Source organism: Osmia lignaria, chromosome 5, assembly GCF_051020975.1.
Source record: "Osmia lignaria lignaria isolate PbOS001 chromosome 5, iyOsmLign1, whole genome shotgun sequence".
Classification (NCBI taxonomy): domain Eukaryota; kingdom Metazoa; phylum Arthropoda; class Insecta; order Hymenoptera; family Megachilidae; genus Osmia; species Osmia lignaria.
Window position 1 is genome coordinate 3346769 of NC_135036.1, and position 19298 is coordinate 3366066.

The 19298-nt window shown below is 36.7% G+C and overlaps 1 protein-coding gene across 1 annotated transcript; it reads right to left on the reverse strand.

Moving 5' to 3' along the window:
- Positions 1-58: 58 nt before the first annotated feature.
- On the reverse strand, positions 59-18934 carry LOC117609880 (fatty acid synthase). The gene is made up of 28 exons (XM_034336633.2): positions 18343-18934; positions 18058-18266; positions 17312-17414; positions 16747-16991; positions 16225-16671; positions 16010-16142; positions 15415-15932; positions 14199-15259; positions 13003-13022; positions 9250-9381; positions 8931-9181; positions 8506-8737; positions 7751-8169; positions 7373-7666; positions 7095-7302; positions 6852-7012; positions 6459-6776; positions 5877-6382; positions 5491-5795; positions 5028-5426; positions 3918-4948; positions 3620-3855; positions 2856-3552; positions 1943-2774; positions 1400-1872; positions 1076-1330; positions 748-1002; positions 59-565 (listed from the first exon to the last, which is right to left on the reverse strand). Exons 1-28 carry the CDS (start codon positions 18539-18541, stop codon positions 374-376), a joined length of 10131 nt encoding a protein of 3376 aa, XP_034192524.2. The 5' UTR covers positions 18542-18934; the 3' UTR covers positions 59-373.
- Between the last annotated feature and the right edge of the window lie 364 nt (positions 18935-19298).

A 19298-nucleotide genomic window follows, 5' to 3' on the forward strand; every position in this document is an offset into this window, starting at 1 on the left:
TTGTTTCGTTATAAAAAGGAAAGTACGGTTTAAGGAACTGGAATGCATAAGGAATGTATAAAACTAAAAATACAACTTGGTAGTTTTATTTCTATACTGTATGTATACAATGTAATGTTAAGGCCATCGTATGAAGTACAATTCAATTCATTGTATGAATGACATTTCGATTATCGCGAATGAATCTGATATGTTTTCGGATGTATGTTGATTTTGCATAAAAACATGACAAGATTTTATTAATATTGAGTTTTTCATTTATTTGTTATGAATGAAAGGTACATAGAAAAGAATGATAGGTATTGTTGAAAAAAAGAATTAAATATGTGCAATCTCCTGCTCTTTTGGGGAAAGTTGAGTGATTTACGTTTCATTATGACAAACCCATGAAATTGGCCCCTTTGCCTTCTAAATTTATCTCAGAGGAGACAATGTTTAGAGTATTTTTAAATGTTTCATTGTCATCTAAAGGTTCGCCATTAATTGCTGCTGGGACTTTACTATTATCCAGCATTGAAATGTGATTACCTTCGACCACATATATGTTCACTTTTCCATATGTTAACTGAAAATTGTTTAATTTAAACACTTGAATGAACCCTTTACTAAAGAAATTTTATTAAAAACTAATAGTGCATGAAAATACTAATTCTAACACTATCTTTAAACTGTCATCATTTTATGTACCATACTATCTAAAGTTAAGAAATTAATAACTATTGTAAGAATGTGTTTAGGGTATCTTACCTTACTGCAACCATAAGAATGATCATCAAGCTGCACAGCTTGCAATGTTGGTTTTAATAATGTGATAGGTGTTCTAAGAGGTGGCAAAGAAGTGGGATTATATTTATCTATAGCACATAGACGATTGAACAGGAATGTGGAAAATGTTTTCTGATTTTCAGGGGTGTAAACTTTAAGAACTTCTGGGGGTGTGTGTTGAACCATTTTCTCTAACTTTTCATACCACGTGGTGCAGTTGTCCAATTCCAATTTGAACTGTAAAAGTACACGAATTATACATTGAATATCCAGCATTAGTTAGGAGAAATTATAAAATCTTATACCCTACCTCTGCTATGGTAGGTGACTTGCAGAAATTTAGTATATCAACCAAGAATTTGTCCTGCAATTCCTCATGTGTAGAAGCTTCGAAATGATTTTCCCTTATGGCTCTCATGTAATCAGGAGATCCATCAATTAAAATTAGATGACCGACTAGGCCATGGGCTTCTAATCTCCTTGCAAGTTCAATAGCTATTATTGATCCATATGAATATCCAACGATCACGAAGTCTCTGCGACCCTTACTCCTTTCCAAAACATGCTAGAAACAAAATAGAAAATATATAATATTCTTTCTGTTCAGCTTTGTCGATACAATCAAAATACAAACAGGTAAAAGACGTTCTGCCATCTCCTCTACAGACTGATCTGTGTCGTATATTTTTGATTGCAAAACAGTGGCTGGGAACTTCAAAAATGGTGTCAATGGGTAGAAAATAGAAGCAGATCCTTCGATACCCGGTATAAGGAATATTTCGTTCTTCTTTTCTCCACATTTAATGGGAAGTTCGACGCAGGGTTCAGTATTTAATATAGACACATTCAATGTCTTCATCAGTAGCCTCATACCATTTAAGTGTTCCGTTTTAACGACAGATTTTGTGACCTGTTTCTTCTGTTTCTTTGTGTCTTTGGCAGACATCTCGACGAGTTTAGCTATATTCAGTACTCGAATATCTTGTGCAGTTAGGAATACTTCAAAATCTCGTTCCAGGGTCTGTTTGATTTCCACAGCCATCATAGAATCCATTCCAAGTTCAGATAAGGAAGAGCTCTGACTCACTGTCTTCAGGTCCTTTATACCTAAAGACAAAAACAAGAGCTTACAAGTTTTGTTCCGCATAATAATTTAAGGATAAAGATGGAAATGTACTCATGATATTCATCACTGCTTCTAGAACGTTACTAGCCTCACTGGCACTAGGACGTTTCTCTGCAACTACCATGCTAGCCACAATAGGTCTGCTCTGCGATAAAAATTTATCCAATTCCGCCAAACACGAGGACACCTTCTGTTGTAACGTCCCACCAATTATGAGCTCCTGTTTGTTTTCCCACATATCTGCAGCTAGACCAACTTCTCCTATGACTCCCCATTCAATAGCCATGCCTGGCAGACCTTCCTCTACCCTCTTCTCGCAAATCCTCTCTGACACAGAGTTACCCATACCATAATTTGCCTGTCCATTCATTCCTCTTCCACAAGAAAGGGAAGAAAATACCACAAAGTGGCGAAGCTTTGGACAAATCTTCCTGGAGACCTCATCCAGTTTCTTAGTAATTCCAGCCTTTGGCTTCATGCTCTCTTCAAAGTTCGTCTCAGTCTGGTTTACGATTAGACAATCTTTCAATATAGCTGCAAGGTTGAAGATGCCATCCACTGGTGCCTGTTTCTCTGCTGACCTCAGGGTAAACTCGCAGTCGTTCGTTTTTGAAAGATCCACACCAGAGATTATTAGAACCTTCACTCCATACGATTTCCATGTTTCTGTCCTCATTCTTTGGTAGCCGTTCTTAATACCACCGCGTGATACTATTACTAGATTCATAGCCCCACGTACAACTAACCAATCAGCTACTTCTAGACCCAATCCACCTAATCCTCCCACGATTACATAACTCTTGTTTGGTGATGCGTTGAATCGCGGGTAAGCGGATATTGGGGTGTTCAAGGGTTCCTTTTCATCCCCCACTTTGATTAAAATCTGTGGACAAACTTTGGAAATGTAGATTCTCTAAACAATGCAAATATAAATAACTGCAATTAAGTTAATTGAAACAATCACCTTTCCAATATGTTTTCCAGCTGCCATGTACCTGAATGCGTCTTCTACTTGATGTCTCTCAAAGCATTTTCTGATCAAAGGCTTGACAGCCTTGGAGTATAGGTAAGTGTTAACAAAATGATGCAGCTCCTCTTGTAGTTTAGGTATAACACCATTGATCATGCTATCCAGCATGATCCCATGGAAGCTAATTTCCTTTAAGAATATCTCCATTCCCAGTGGATTGTTAGAAGCCAGATCGAATTTGCCAATTTCTAGAAAACGACCTCGGTAACACAAACATCTAACCGATGCCAGAAGCTTGTCTTCGGATAAGGAATTCAAAACAATGTCTACTCCTTTGCCATTCGTCTGTTTCATCACCATCTGTTCGAAACTTGTGTCTCGAGAGTTGCCAATATGGTCATCATCGATACTGGGGAACGTTTCTCTGATGAATTTACGTTTTTCAGGTGTTCCCACCGTGGTGAAGACTTCGCATCCTTCGGCGAGAGCGATGTTGATGGCAGCTTGACCCACTGCGCCACTACCACTGTGGATCAACACTTTTTCGTCTTTTCTCAACTTTCCAAAATGGAAAAACGCATAGAAGACTGTGAAATAGGCGCTTGGAACAGTTGCTGCATCCTCCAGTGACCATTCATCTGGCACTGGCCAGACATTGAACTTCCCAGGAGTAACAAGGTTGGTGATTGCCCTGAAGAACAAGATCATTTATTTAAAAAATATTCTATTGGATAGATTACGTGTAAAATGAATCTTACCTGCTGTCGACGAATCCCATCACTCGACGTCCATTTGAGTCTATCCCACTGAACTCGAATCCAATCAGACAATCCCTCATCAGTCTGTCTTTCGTGATGGCCTCTGGCATTAGTTTACCAGTAGCCAACATCACGTCTCTGAAGTTCAGAGATGAGTACACCACCTTCACAAGATTCTTGTCATCCGGTTGGATCGCACCTTGCATCCATTGGATGGAATTCAAGTCGCCTCTTACCTATGAAACAATTTTAAATAAGTTTTAAAAATTATGGCTGTGAATATTGTACATTTACTTACTTTTAAGTTGGCATAGCCATGAAAAACTGGAATTGGGTTCAATGGAGGATAAGGTACGTGCCTGTACGTGCCCCAGATCTTGCCTGGTCTCAAAATGTTTATAGCAATGTCAATATCAAGCTGTTTGGCATAAAATGGATCGTTCAATGAAAACTTTGGAGCATTCTTATCTTGAATTATTACTGCCTTTGCAATTTCACCGTTGGGCTCTCTTCTCAAGCACTTGATCAAGCCCAAGGCACCGTTTTCCAGGTCACCCTCTGCTACTAAGACTAATCTCACCGTCTCATTGTTCTCTCGTTTCTCATAATTCTTCAAGGTCTCCTTCACTTTCTCCAGCCAGCTAAATTCATTGTTGTTCACATACACGACTTCTGTCCTCTGAGGGGGCTTCTCCTGTTTCTTCAGTAACAAGAGTGTCTCATTGTTGAGACTCTTCTCCAGTACAATGTTCAGCCCACACCTCTGCAGATACAAATAAGCGTTGTTGTTGATCATAGTTTCTCGAATTAGAATGAAACCATAGTCTGTGATCGCGAGCAATAGTTGCTCGAGAATATCGTGTCTCTTTTTTGAGAAGATGTTATAGGCAGCTGCCATGAAGATGCTACCGTCTTCTGGCAATTTGTTCGGTTCTATGATAGTAACATTCTCAGATAGTGATATTTTCTCACATCTTTTTGATTCTGCAGCCAAAACCATATTTAGACGAAACATTGGTAAATCTCCTAACACTTTTACGAAGACAGGAGCCAAAACTTCCTCGTCGGGTATATCGTCATCATGATTAACTAGTTCCATGATCTTTGCATTGGGTATTATGTTACTATCTAAAGCAAGATGAGTTGATAGAACGATCATCTCCTCCAGGGAGGTCTGTGCTTTGTCGCGGTTGGGCACGAACTTGTATTCCTCCAAAACTGGAACCGACATCAGCTTACGTCTTTGAATAGCGTTGGCTTTCAATCCTCGTATCTCTATACCACCAGATATTACCGCGTCGTAGTCGTTGTACACCTGAACTGAGAATTCTGCAAAATCATATTTTTAATTAATGAAAGCAATTTTGATATAAGATACAATGAAGTGGACACAATATTTATAATGAACCATTAGCATCGTCAGTGAAGCAACGAATTTTATCATTGTGCAATTTCACGTCTATCACCAGCTTCTGTATCGCTGTGGGTACGTATAGAGTTCTGGTATCGATGCCCAACAATTTGATTTGTAACATGTTGTCCATAAAAGTAGCCCAGTTCTTCATCCAAGCGATACGTCCTCTTGTTCCCTTGATCGAAGCACTCTTCAGGGCACGGAACAGCCCAGTGTAGTCATACCCACGGAGTTTCAGTTCTTTGTAGATATCTTTCTCGGTCAAGGCCTCCTCGTCGTCGATCTCTGTTAAGAACAGCGGCGCGATCTTTTCTTGCGATGGATTCGTCAATTTACGAATTGTTCCTGATACTACTGTCGAGGAGCCTTCAGAGATCTCGAACTTTCCAGAACCTGAGGATTTATCAAATTAACATATTTGTCCTCATAAGAGTTAACGTAACATAAGAAAGCCCACCTTTTTGAACCATTATTGTTAATTGAACGCTACCATCCGCTGAGATGGTGGTTGCACGTTCAAATTTGATGTTCTCAAACACAACTGGCACCTCATCGTACAACTTTCCTTCCAGTAAACTAATTGTTTCCCAGACTAAGATTAGATATCCTGTAGCTGGAACTAGATTTCTCCCGTCGATTACGTGGTGCATCATGTATTCGTAGTTCTCATCTTTAAGAGCGATTTCAACTGTTCGTTCCGATGTGGTTATTCTCTGACGTTGCGAATAGACTGGTACGAACCAGTCCTCGGAATGTTCCCACCTGAAATATGATGGGCTCTCATTAAACAACTTTTTACTATTTAGAATGTCGAGATACCAAAATTATTACTTTGTTACTCACCTTATGTGAGGAGAGATCATGGGTGTCCCACGGCTGACAGGAAACTCAACGTGTGGGTAAATGTTTGCAAGCTGCGGCTGCAATCCGCAATTATAAACCTTCCCAAGAGCTTGCAAGAAGAACTCGGCATTGTCTTTGTGGCCACGTTGGGTTAGGGGTACATTGGTCACATTAGGGTCTAAGGACCTCTTCAGAATCGCTTGTAAGAGACCATGAGGCGCTATCTCTATGGTTATCGCATCAGCTGGTATCATGCTCGCGGTTTCCGCGAATAACACAGAGTTCAATAAATTATTGGTGTGATACTCGGCTGAGGAGTATTTGGCAGCTGGTGATGACCATTGATTACGTGGCACAGAGGTGCTCAGCCATTTGGAGCTTCGTGGTCTGGCTTCTGGTATCACTTTTCTCAAGTAGGCCAACAATTTTGGTCCTGCTTCAGCTATGTAACGACTATGGTAGGCGATGTTGCTGCATGGTACTTCCTTTGCAAAGATCTTATTGGCCTGAAACGTTCCATTGTCATTGATGAATTTAGAACTTACTGAATACCTCAATTTCAAATTATGATATGGATTATACCTGTAACTTGGCAACAAACTCCTTCATGGATTCAACGGGACCACTTATGGTGGAGCTATCAGGGCCATTGTGGCATGCCACTTCAATATCCGGTGGACACATATCTTTTATGTCCTCGTATCCAAGACCAATTGCCGCCATAGATCCTCGAATCATTTTTGTCTCTATGGATGCCAAACCTCTAGAATACGCTGAAAGTATCATTTGCTCAGCAGTGAAGCATCCATCGGCATAAGCACAACCAAGTTCCCCGACAGAGTGACCGATTATGTTGTCCGGAACTATACCCACGGCGGTTAACAAATCAACGAGACCAATCTGTACAGAAATTACTCATTATAACCAAGTATAAATAGCAATAATTCATAAAGAGCAAATGTAAAGTCCTTGTACTTGAATTGCAGCAATTCCAATAAAGGAGTTCAGGATATTATCAAATGTTTTTCTATCCTTGTTTGTGATGATGTCTACAATGTCGACGCCATGTGGTCTCAAAGCTGCATCACATTTTTTAATGGCTTGAGCAAAGATGGGGAACCTCATCAGTGCTTCACCTATTTTATTCATAAAAATAGAAATTACTATTGACTCCGCAGTTTCTTAATATTAATAGAAAGGATATTTTAATAGATGTACCCATGCCAGGCCACTGAGATCCCATTCCAGAAAATACGAACCAAACGGGTCTCTTCAAGCCAGAATATTCTTGAATTTCTCTTGGTGGTTTATCAGATATCTTAGAGCCTACTACTGTGTATCCTCTGAACATGTGACCAGTTATATTCTCAGCATATACTTCATGGAGAAGTCTAATATACTCCACGTCTACAGGTATACTTTCCACCTGCAAAGTCATTTTCAATTAATACTGTTTAGTTTAATGTACATATAAATTTGTGTGTAGTTTTAGTTACATAGTTTAGGAGAGTGTTCATCGCCTCCTCAGTGCGTCCAGATGCAACTACCAATCTAGGTAAATTATCAGAAGGTGCTCCATTGTTAACCTTCTCTTTGGCATAGGACTTGAGTAGGACATGGGCGTTCGCACCACCAAAACCAAACGAGTTTATTCCCGCGTAGCCACCTTCCCATGGTGTTGGGTCTGTGACCACTTGGACCTTTCCTTCCTCTAAGCACTTTATACCCTTCATGGGGCTCTTAAAGTGTAAGTTTGGAGGGATCAAGCCAGTCTCCATTGCGATGATGATCTTAAAATATACAAATATTTAGTTTTTCTATCTAACCAATGAACATGGTTAGACGGTTTGATGAAATCTGTCTATTTTTAACACCTTGGCGACTGAACAGATACCACTGGCAGGCTCAGTGTGTCCCATGTTAGACTTAACAGAACCCATTTTAAGGGGTGTTTTTCTTCCTTGACAGAAGATACTGTTGATGGCATTCAGTTCTTCAGGATCACCTACGCTTGTCCCAGTACCATGAGCTTCCAAATAGGAGAGAATCGTTGGAGGGATCTTACACTCATTGTAGAAGTCTCTCAGAAGCATCTTTTGCACTTCGCTGGCAGGGAACGTGATACCCTGTTCCTTGTAACCATCGCAATTTGTCTTAGTGTAAACGACCTGGGCGTAAATCCTTTTAGCATTTTTCGCTTTCTGCAATACTATAACACTGACTGCCTCGCTGCGGACGTAGCCATTGGCTCTGGCGTCGAAGGACTTGCAACGACAGTCGCTGGACAGTACACCTGAAATTTCAATCTCATTACAATCTTATCCGTACACCCGAGCTTCTATTTAAATGATACTTGATGTTACGAGTTGCATTATGACTACATTATTCATGCACCAATTAGGAATCATTTGTTACCACGTCGTATTACAATTCATCTAATTAGAAAGTAGATGAGCAGGCATGTTTAGAAACGTGTCGATGGTGCATAAAATAACTGAATGATTTGTTACTACCTCAAATCGCATTTCAGCTAATTAAACAATAATTGAGTTTTATAGCCGATTTTGAAATGTAGACAGCCTGACACAAAACAACCTGTTAATTTTCAGGTGGATTGACGTTTTCCTACCTAAACGAGCGAATTGCAACGACACATAGGGATGAAGACATAGATTAGAGCCACCGATGATCACCGTATCGCAGATTCCAGTTCGTATCATTCTGTAGGCATGATCCAACGCGAATAAGCTGGAACTACAGGCTGTGTCTATCGCATAAGATGGACCGTGTAATCCTAGGAAGTAGGAGATCCGGTTGGCCAACATGGCTCTGCTGCAACCGGTGATACCAAAGCCATTTGCCTAAGTATAACAGTAACGTCATTAAGTCTTATATTTCCTCAGATTGGCTAGCATAAAAAATTAACTACTGTAGTGGACATTGGTTATTAGTATCAGAAACTTTAAAGTACATTTGTATTTTTAGAAATGGACACTTTCACCACAGTAGTCAACATGGTACCAAATTAATTCTATCATCTTTAGGGATATTTACTTGCAATTTCTCATAAAACCACGTCTTCTCTGACTCACTGATGCAAGAGCCTATAACAACAGCAGTGTTGGTTCCTCTAAGCTGTCTGGGATTGATCCCTGCATCAATGAGTGCTTCATAACTGTGCTCCAGCAGCATCCTGCACATGGGGTCCAACGTATGAGCTTGCTTATAATGGACACCGAAGAAGATCGCATCAAACTTAGACAAACCAGTCAGTTTACCACCATCCCGTGGGATCTCTGCATGATCTATACAAATATTCCTGGTTATTTGGGCTTGGTGATCTTCTTAGAGCTAATAATTAAATCTCAATTACCTAGCCTCCATCTGGAATAATTCTCCGTGATCAGGTCCTTCTTGTTCAGTAAGTTCGTCTTCAGTTCCATCACATTGTTACATTCCGGGAATCGACCGGCGATACCTGTGATCACCACCTCCTCCCCGGGTTCTGTAGCCGCGTAGTTCACCTTCATAGCGTCCACTTGCATGTTGCAGGACATCTTGCTTGCCGATTTCAAGGGAATACCACTGTGCTTTGCTGGTTACCTCCTGCGGTTCTTCAAGTATTGCTCGATGCCAATGGAATCATACAGATGGATCCGAAGCAAACACTATACATACGTGGCACAGAAACAAGGAGTTAAGGAAGCTTGGAGTATTTAATTAGTATCACCAACGTTGGACCATTCGCGAAGACTGAGGATATTGAGGACTTCTTACACAAGTCCTTAAGGAAAGGACTAAGAGAACTTAGGATATTTAATCGGTATCACCAACAATTCTAACAACAGATTATTAACGCGATTGAAGGCCGGAGAAATTGAGAAGGACTTCTTATAACAATGCGGTTCCCCACCACTTAGGGCTATCGTGTTTCTTGTCTGAATAATTCCTGAGCTTCATCTGCATAATGATGTTCAGTCGAAATGACCTTTTTAAAGCTGGATCGATTGAATTCGTCGGCGGCAGAGTTCGTTAATACCGAGGAATCATTCACCCCTCTTTTATTTCGGATACCAAGTTTACCTTGAAGAAAGGAAAAATTACATATGCTGCAGTATATATTATAAATAAATAGTATGTGCGTTTGCGTATCCGTTCGATGGAAATGAGATATTTGTTTGCTTAAAAGTGAAAAACAATTATAAATTGAAGGAACAATGTACGGGTACATAGAAACTAAATAGTTAAATATTTATCTTTATTAACTAGAATTTTTTACAAATAATTTTCATCTCATTCAGATTAAACTCTGATCTAAGAACCATAAATGAAGTGAGAAATAATTTAATCTTCAAATAACATTGAGAATATACTATAATAAATAATAATTTTAAAAGCATACTTTAAGACAAACGAATTAAAAAAAAAAAAGAAAAAAACAGTTAATGATAACGCCCAAGTCTAGTCGAATGTGTCAAAGCAGGGAGCAAGAAATGGAATCGTGGCGGAATCTTCCGCTGTTAAAAAGTCCGATTACAATTCATAGAAACGTGGCAAATGAAACAAAATTCTAATTTTACAACAACTTGAAATTGAATACTAATCATTGCTTTTCAATGAGTGTTTTTCAAAACGTATTCACTGGTCCTAATGAATATTCGTTAGTTCGACGTTACCAAATGTCAAGGGTTCGCCGGATGTCGCATTACTCTACATAATTATGTGCCCCGTTAGTGCCCCTAATTGCAATAGCGTATTGAAACTTTTTCAACAATGTCTAACTGTGCAACAATCATTCAATGAAACCTTACTCCTTCCATAATGTCATTATTATTATATGTGCTACCAAAAGTTTCAGCTTGATGGAATAGGAACCTATTATTTTATTGGTGCTGACATCTATGCAGAGGAAACGCTTATGCAAACAAGTTTCTTTTTATTTGCATTATTTTTCCATTTTTACATCTATAAATAGAGCCGAAAATATATTTATCTGAAATTTAATTGCTTTAATTTCAGAGGAGTATTTTAAGTATATATAAATTTACTTCGCAATAAACGTACTGCTTGAATAACTTTTATGCAGAGGATAAATATAAATAAATAAAAATACACATTGGCATTTCCATATTTTTAAAAGACACGCGTTCATAATACACTTAATTCATTCCTCTACCGTATGAATAATCAATAACAGATGCCGTAATTTTAAACTGTTCACAATGAAGAGCTATTGTGAATTAAATTTTTGTTGTAACAAAGAGTTACACGAGTATAGCAGCAATCGTGCTCGAGTAATCATTTACATAACAAGGTATATCTTTATAAATCTTTATTCTCGTCAAGAGTAGAGTTTCTTTTAATTAAATTACAATGTTACAAAAGTTTTGTTAACTTAGGAAATTCAAGAATATATTATTGTCATATTAATCGTATCTCTATACTTAAATCTATATACACTAAGTATCGATTTCAATTTTTTCTATAAAAAAAGAAAAGAATGTAAACTATTCTCATTGAAAAAGCTCGAGCTTATAAAAAGTAAAAGAAATTACTTTTGCGATATGTATAAATATATCAAATTTGGTTGACTAATACTACATAGTACCATATAAATCCTTTGTCATAGCAAATATTTGAGATCCGATGATATTTAATCGTTTTACAAAATGAAAATAAAATTAAACATTAAACTGTTGTGCAAAAAAAGCTTTTGTACGATAGAGAGTTTTTGTACATTCCATCAATTATGTATTAATAGACTGATATTACCCATTGGCAAGAATGTACAAATTAAATTAAATGCATGGAATGGCTAGGTAAGATGTAGCCTGTAACATGTTTGTTATGACTTACTTTCCTTAATGCTTACTAAATGTTTACAGTCTTGGTCTCGGGTTTCTTGTAGTTCCTACAGTCGAGTGAAAGGATACTTATGTTAGTTTTTAATATCAATACTTAGAAACACCAGCGAAATGTACTTTTTTTCCATGACCATCTAAATCTTCCATTAAGCTCGATGTGAAACTGAATTCCGAAGTGCTCTCGTCATCTTGTCCCCTGTGCAATGAAAAAATACACAATGATTTATTTCTACAATTTGGTAACGTTAAATTGTAAAAGCTTATGACGTACAAAGTTTCCAAACTAGTAAGACTGCCATTGTTTTCTGGTATATTAGAAGGACCTTCTATCTTTAACAATTCCAAAAAGGAATTAATGGTTGCTACATAGATTCCCTTCGATTCAGACACTCCTAAAAAACGAGGACTAGACAATTCGATCAAAACTCGTTCTGGATTATTTGTTGGCGAGGTGTACACTTGTTGATCGAGTTTTACAATCTCCACCGATGAAAAGTGAATAATAAATAAGTACGGTTTACGGAATGCTACACAAAAATATGCAATAATTATAATTGATATCTGAAGTTGTTATGAGTTGGAAAAAAGTTGTTTCAATAATTCTTACCAAAAGCAAAAGGTAAATGATTCCACGTTGGATCAATGCTTCGAGTTCTTTGGCCGTGTTCATTAACAAACATTCCAAACTCGTTGTAACAAAGTAAAAGCTCCACTTTTCCAGGTACTAGAGAAACATTTAAAACGCAAACGGGAAAGATACCTAATTTAGCTACTCCCGATAGCGCAGCTTTAACTGAACTATCGTCTGCTTCTGGAAACTCTGCAATGTTATACGAATGTAAATACGAATTATGAATAAATGAATCCTCAAAGACGCTTCATTTTGTCACCTACCATCGACGCAATAGTTCCTAAGATCGATTTGGAAGAACTTATTGCACCCTACTATTAGGATGTTTTGAGTAAATATGGCACAGCTACATGGCTCGGATGTTTCAAGTTCCCGTACTCCAACAAATTCTCCACCTTCTTCCTCGGTATACCATTTAAGTAATCTACAATTAATAGAAAAGCTATTAATGTACGTTTGTTGATTAAATGTGATGAAACTTACATTACATGAGTTGCTGTTGCTGCGCAAAGCATGTCCCTTTGTAACTGATACAAATGACAACTATCGGTGCTAGTTAAAACTGGTTTTGTATTGATTGCTGGCCTTGAACATTCAGCAGCTACTGCGTTACTCTTTAATTGTCTTAGACTACACGATACTAATTGCCTACTTTCACCGGCTATCATTAAAGCTATTCCCAAATGAGGATGTAAAGTTAATTGATGAACCCTCTTTACTCCACAAATTGCTGTCAGTGTTCGTGATTTAGAACCGCAATATGAAAAGAGACCTTCTTCAGCTCCCAACAACAGCAGATTTTCTTCGGTTAGATTTACAGCGCAATTCAGATCCAACTGGAAGATGATTTCTGTATTAATAATAATCTTATAGATAGAGGTATATTATTATAAATAAATTCTCTTTACCTGATTCTTTTCCAGCCTCAGTATAGTTTCATATTTCTTAGTTTTATGAACGTTACTCGAATAATTTTGACTAGTAACAGACTTCAAAGCTTTTAACCAATTCTTTTTATCCGTGTGGCTTAAAGCCATTATATCTAAACGCGACGTTGGCCAACAAGTCGTTGAAGAATTAGATTCTATCCTAAAGATAAATGGTATATCCGACTTTGCTGTTCCTAATACATCCGGTTGCTGTACAGTTTCTAATACATTAAATCCATTTTTTTCGACCAGATCTAAACGATTAACGGGCGACATTCCAGGAGACGGTTGGTGTTCATAAGTACATAAACAGGTTCCTTCTAATCTAAGGTATTTCCTTTCCCAGCAAGTTTTTGACCTCTCTGGAACTTTGATCCAACTTTCCATTGATACGTCACTGCTTTTACCACGTGCATCGCATACATTCTGTATCAATGATTGGTATAAATTATTATAAAATATAGAATTAGGTATTTAAAACATTATTAAGTAACATACCGTATCAGGGTTATCTGGTTGATCTATATTCAACGTTTGAACACTTCCAGATAAAGATGATAGGCTTTCGTCGCTGTTCCTCCAACTCTTGCCAAATTGTTTAGCAAAACCACCCGGTAAACCGCAGTTGGCAGGAACGGTAACGGCACATTTTAAATGAGTCAGTACTTGACATTCACTGCAAATAGCTGCACGTTTACCAAACTGAATAGAGTCAAAACAAGCAGAACATTTTCCAGCTCTCATAGGTAGACCGACCTCAAATCGATGAGGAATATTGTGTCCAATCCTCTGAGGGGATAATCGTTTAGACAAAGAACTGACCGACTGTTCCGTAATATAATTTGTGTTCTTGTTACTGTGTGCCGTGGGAGATGTAGGTGCAGAGGTTGAAGCATGCATAGCTCTAAGTGCCAATAATTGATCGGTTAACGTTTTAACTTTAGCACGTTCTTTAGCTAGCTGATTCTCTAATTCACGATAGCCAACGGGCATCCCAGTACCGCTTGGAGGGACATTTTCTTTTTGTTTAGTACCAAGTATTTTATCACATACAGTTTTCTTCTTTTTACTACATTCCTCTAATTTAAATTGTAGATAATCAATTAGTTTCGTTTGCTGTTGCCTTGTGCTTTCGGCTTTAACTTCCCTTTCCTGGTAGAACTGTCGCATTTCTTCCAAGATGCTTTCCAGCTCTGAAATTCTCATCCGAAGTTCCTGTCCTTGATCTACACTGCTTTGCAAATCGTTCATGAGCATTGTATTCGCTTCTTTCAATTCGTGCACTCTTGTCAAATGCTGACTGCTTTCTTCTTTGACGACCCTCGTTTCAGCTTTAGTCATTTCTAAGTTACGTTTCGTTTCAGAGAATTCGTATTCTAATTCACTACACTTGGCTGATAGTTCATCAACCTGTGCACTTAATTCTTGTACAAGTTTCTTATATTGGTCTCTCTGCGCAAGTAAACCGTTCTTTTCGCATTCTATGTCGCTCGTTTCCGATTCTAGTCTTTCAATGTTACGTTCAGCAGCTAATCTCAGGGATCTCTCTTCGTTTTGTGCGGCACATGCTTCGCGAAGTTTACCTTCAGTCGCTTCTAGATCTTTTTGTAATTTCATTTTATCTTGAATCAGTATATTTTCCCGCGTTTCATGATCGCTCGTTAATCTCTCGTAATCGGTCAACTGCTCTTCAAGTACTGTACACGTTTCTTTAAGAAGTTCAGTATTCAATTCGTAACCTTTGATTTCTTGCTCTAGTTTTTCTATTTTAGATTCCAATTCGCTCTTTTCTTCGTTATGTTTTGCAATTAATTGTGACAAACGTTTGTTCTCAGCGTTTAAACTATCAACTCTCTCTTGACTTGCCCTTGCCTGCTTTCGAGCAGCGTCCAGTTCTCTGCGCAACGAAGCACTTGATGACTGAAGCTCTTCTATTTGATGATTAGCTTGAGTTAAAGCCTATAATGAAGTAAAACAAAATAACAAAAAAGAAGTTACAAAAATCAAATATTTGAAGCAAATTTATCGATCAAAAGAAAACCAACAAAATATGAATTAAATGAAATGATAATTAGAGATAATAAAAAAAATTTATAATTCTTGAAGATATTTACTCGTTGAGCAGAATCAGCTTGCATTTTGTTTCTAGAAGATTCCTTGGTTATGTCATTTAAAGATGCTTTTGCACTATCTAATTCTTTAAGTAACTTTTTAGATTTCTCATCTTCTTCTTTTATTTTATTATCTAATCTCTCTGATAATCTTTGTTTCTCTTCTTGTAATGTTTCAATTTTCTCTTCTGCCTTTTTACTTGCTCTTATTGCAATTCTCTTATCCAAATTTGCATCTGATAATTCTTTTTCTTTCTTCCATAAATTAATCTGAGCTTGCTTTGCAGTCTGACGTTCTGTATTTAAGTGTTCTCTCGCTGTTCGAAGTTCCTGTTCTAATTTATGTATTTGTTCTTCCAGTAGAATATCAGCTTTTATTGTATCCGTTTTTCGTACCATACTGGTACTTGGCTGTACATTTTCCATTTTAAGATTAGCATTCTCTGATTCTAGTTTAGTAACGCTTTGTTCCAAGCGTCGTAACAATTCTTCTAAATTGCCGACTTTACGTAAATGTTCCTCTAAAAAGAGAGACGAAGCTTTATCGAATCTTTCCTTTTTATATTAAACATCATTTAAAAAATTTAACTATCCATACCTTCTTTTTCAAGAGAATCCTGTAGTCGTTTTTGTAATGCAGCTTTGTCTTGTGTAGCTTGTTCTAAATTTAAGGCAAGAGCTTCATTTTGTTCCAAATTCATCATGGTTTCACTTAAGTCAGACTTCATTGCCTTTAAACAATATTTATGTTATATTTTATAAAAATGGACAAATAATTTTCATTCTAAATTGAACTAAATATTGACTGCATACCTGTAATTGTTGTTTCAATTGTTCATTCTCGAGTCTTGATCGTTCCAACTGCTCTTGCATTGTTGCAACCACCTGTTCTGATGCCATAACATTATCTAATTGCTTTGATCTTTCTTGTAATTGTTTTTTCAAAGCTTCTATTTCAGCATCTCTGGCAGGTATTGTAGCTTGTATACTGCGTAACTGTTCCTGACAGTCCATTAATTCATTCTGCGCTAATTCTAAAGCTACATTTAGTCGTGACTGGCGACAGTGATTAGAATCTTGTTCATTTCGCAGTTTAGATTCCAAGTCACTGTTTTTTGCTGTTTCTAAATCTAACTTAGATCTAAGTTCAGCTAACTGATTGTGTGCTCTTGCAGCTATTTCCTTTAATTTCGTTTCAACTCCTTGAGCACTTTGTCGATTTAGTTCTCTTGTTTTGGCCAGTGATTCTTTATATTGCATCTAATAAAACCGTAATACAATTTTATTTTCGTATGCTATTATACATACATACATATGTATACATGTGCTACTAACCTGGAACACTCTAAGTTTATGCAATTCTGCATTTGCAGTTTCCAGTTCACATTCAGTCCTCTGTAATCTGGAACTCATCTCATTATTGCTAGTACATAATTCTGTAATTCTTACAGTCTGTGCTTCAATATGTTTATTTAACTGTGCAATTTTATCCTTTTCTGCATTTTCCCATTTACGTTTAGCATCTTTTATTAAACCGAGGGCTCTAGTCTCCAAATCTCTTCTTTCTTGCCGTTCTAGCTCTGTCATTATAAAATATTTATTGCATGCAATATATTTCGTTTAATGTTTGTAATTTATCATTTGTGATTACTACTATATTTAAATATGCGATGATAGTTATTGATAAGATTAAATAATTTTAAAAAGTGAATTGTAAAAATATACAACTTATATTACAATATATAATAAATATAAATATAGTCATGGGCTCGTTAAAAACATATTCCATGACTTTTTTATTGATTAATGTAGTAGTTTACAAATTCGACAAATATTCAAACTTAAGTAATTGAAAATAACTTGTTTGAAACTTCTGTGTATACATTACAAAATCTATTACCTAATGTCCTTTTTATCCCAGTTAATTCTGCTTTTGTTGAAATCAATTCCTTTTCAAGTATATCCCTCTCCTTGCTGAATGCTTCTAATCTTTTTATTTTTTCCTGAAGTTGTAATTCCATATTGTAAATGATCAATTATATACATTAAAAATTGACAATGAAAAGGACAATTGGGTCTAAGTGACATTGTTAGAATATAGTAGTATTAGTAGGGAAAATCCATTTACTATATTCCTGTAAACAATTGGATAGGTTGTTGGTAGAGCAGGGCAAGATTACATGGCCCTGGAATAACTCTACCATTATCCTTCCCCTACCACCGCATTGTTTACTTTTTTACGCGTTCTATCGCCTATCAGACCTGCGCGAACGGATTTAATTCAGTAGACTTGAATCGGCGGGAAAGTTTTAAAAGAACAATGACAGAAAATGCCCAAATTAAAAATTGAACAGATAAAAGCTTTTTTTACACCATTAAAAGAAACGATGTGATAATTGTATAACCTAGAAACAAATGAAAAATTATGAGAATAACGTATGAATATAAGAATTTAAAATCGCAACTTATTAATAGCTGTTTTCCATTCTTATAACCTATTCTATGTAACGTGAGTATCATCGCCTTTCCGTGTTATGATTCATGGCACTTTGTTTTTTCATTCATATTCAGAGTTATAAAGCCATAATTGTCCTTTTCATTAAAAAGGTTGTAATGATAATTATATCATTTTACAAAAATTTTAACCTTTAATTCAAATATCTCCCTTTCTTTCACTTTGACCTCCTTCTTTCTATCCTCCAACTGTACCTCCAATTCATTTTTTTCTTTGGAATACTTCTCAAATTGTGCAGAATTACGCTTCTGAAATTTAAACTCAAAGAAAGAGGAACATTCTTTTGGAACATCTTTGGCGGCATCGTTAAACTGTGATGTGTGAATATTTCTATCGCCGCCTATAAATTACAAAATACATAAAACCTTAGTAAAAAGCAAATAATACCATTGGTACTTTTGTATTTTGTATTTTACCCAGACTCCTTTGAAGGCTAGCTAAATCACATTTTGTGGCATTTAATTCCTTTTCCATTTCTTCCTTCTCTTTCGAGCAAGTCTTTCCCTTATCTGTTTTTTCTTCTTTTTGAGACTCATATTTAGAAGACAGCCTGTTCTTTCCACAGATCCTTTTATAACGCTCCTCAAATTCTTTTTCTTTATCTTCAAAATCCATTCTCTTTATTCCTCATTTGTCACTTCCTTCAATATATTTTTATCCTGTATTTTCTTTAGACTACTGAGAGATTTAACCAAAGAATTTGTTATCTTATGATACTCATCACGACCATATCATTGACTAGATTAACTGGAAGAATCAAAGCTAATAATCAAAATGAATTCGATGCAATTTGATTGAGAGCACATCGAACGCTTCGCGTGCACACTTTATGACTCTTAAACTTTAAAAATTCCTGGGTTTACAATTCCCGTTGAACAAATACTACGACAATCAAGACTCTACTTGTAATAAACTGAATAACTTTTTTTATAGTTGTCCATTATAAAAGTACATTTATGAACAGACGTTTCGTTTATACACTACAGTATTCATAACGGTCGCGGGACAAACTCCATGTTTGCAATTCAAAATTTTATTTGACGCCAAGAATCGAGCAAACGCGATAGATGGCGCTGGTGGAGCCACCGAATTGGGGCAGATTATGATTTCCGTGGCCCCTCGTTTTGAGGTTATGGTTGTGTTCTTGGGACTATTTTAAGACAAAAATGTATATGTTATAGGCACCAAATCGGCCTGGTTTAGCCAGTAAAGTAGATTTCCTGTTTTTTATAAATCTGCAAATATCTCGGAAACTATGCGAAATATGGCAAAATATCAAGAGACTTTTTTTGTAAAAAATTAAATTTCTAACTATTTATGTCCTGTAACATTTTTTCATCAGCTGCGTAGTTTTCGAGATATATAAAATTTC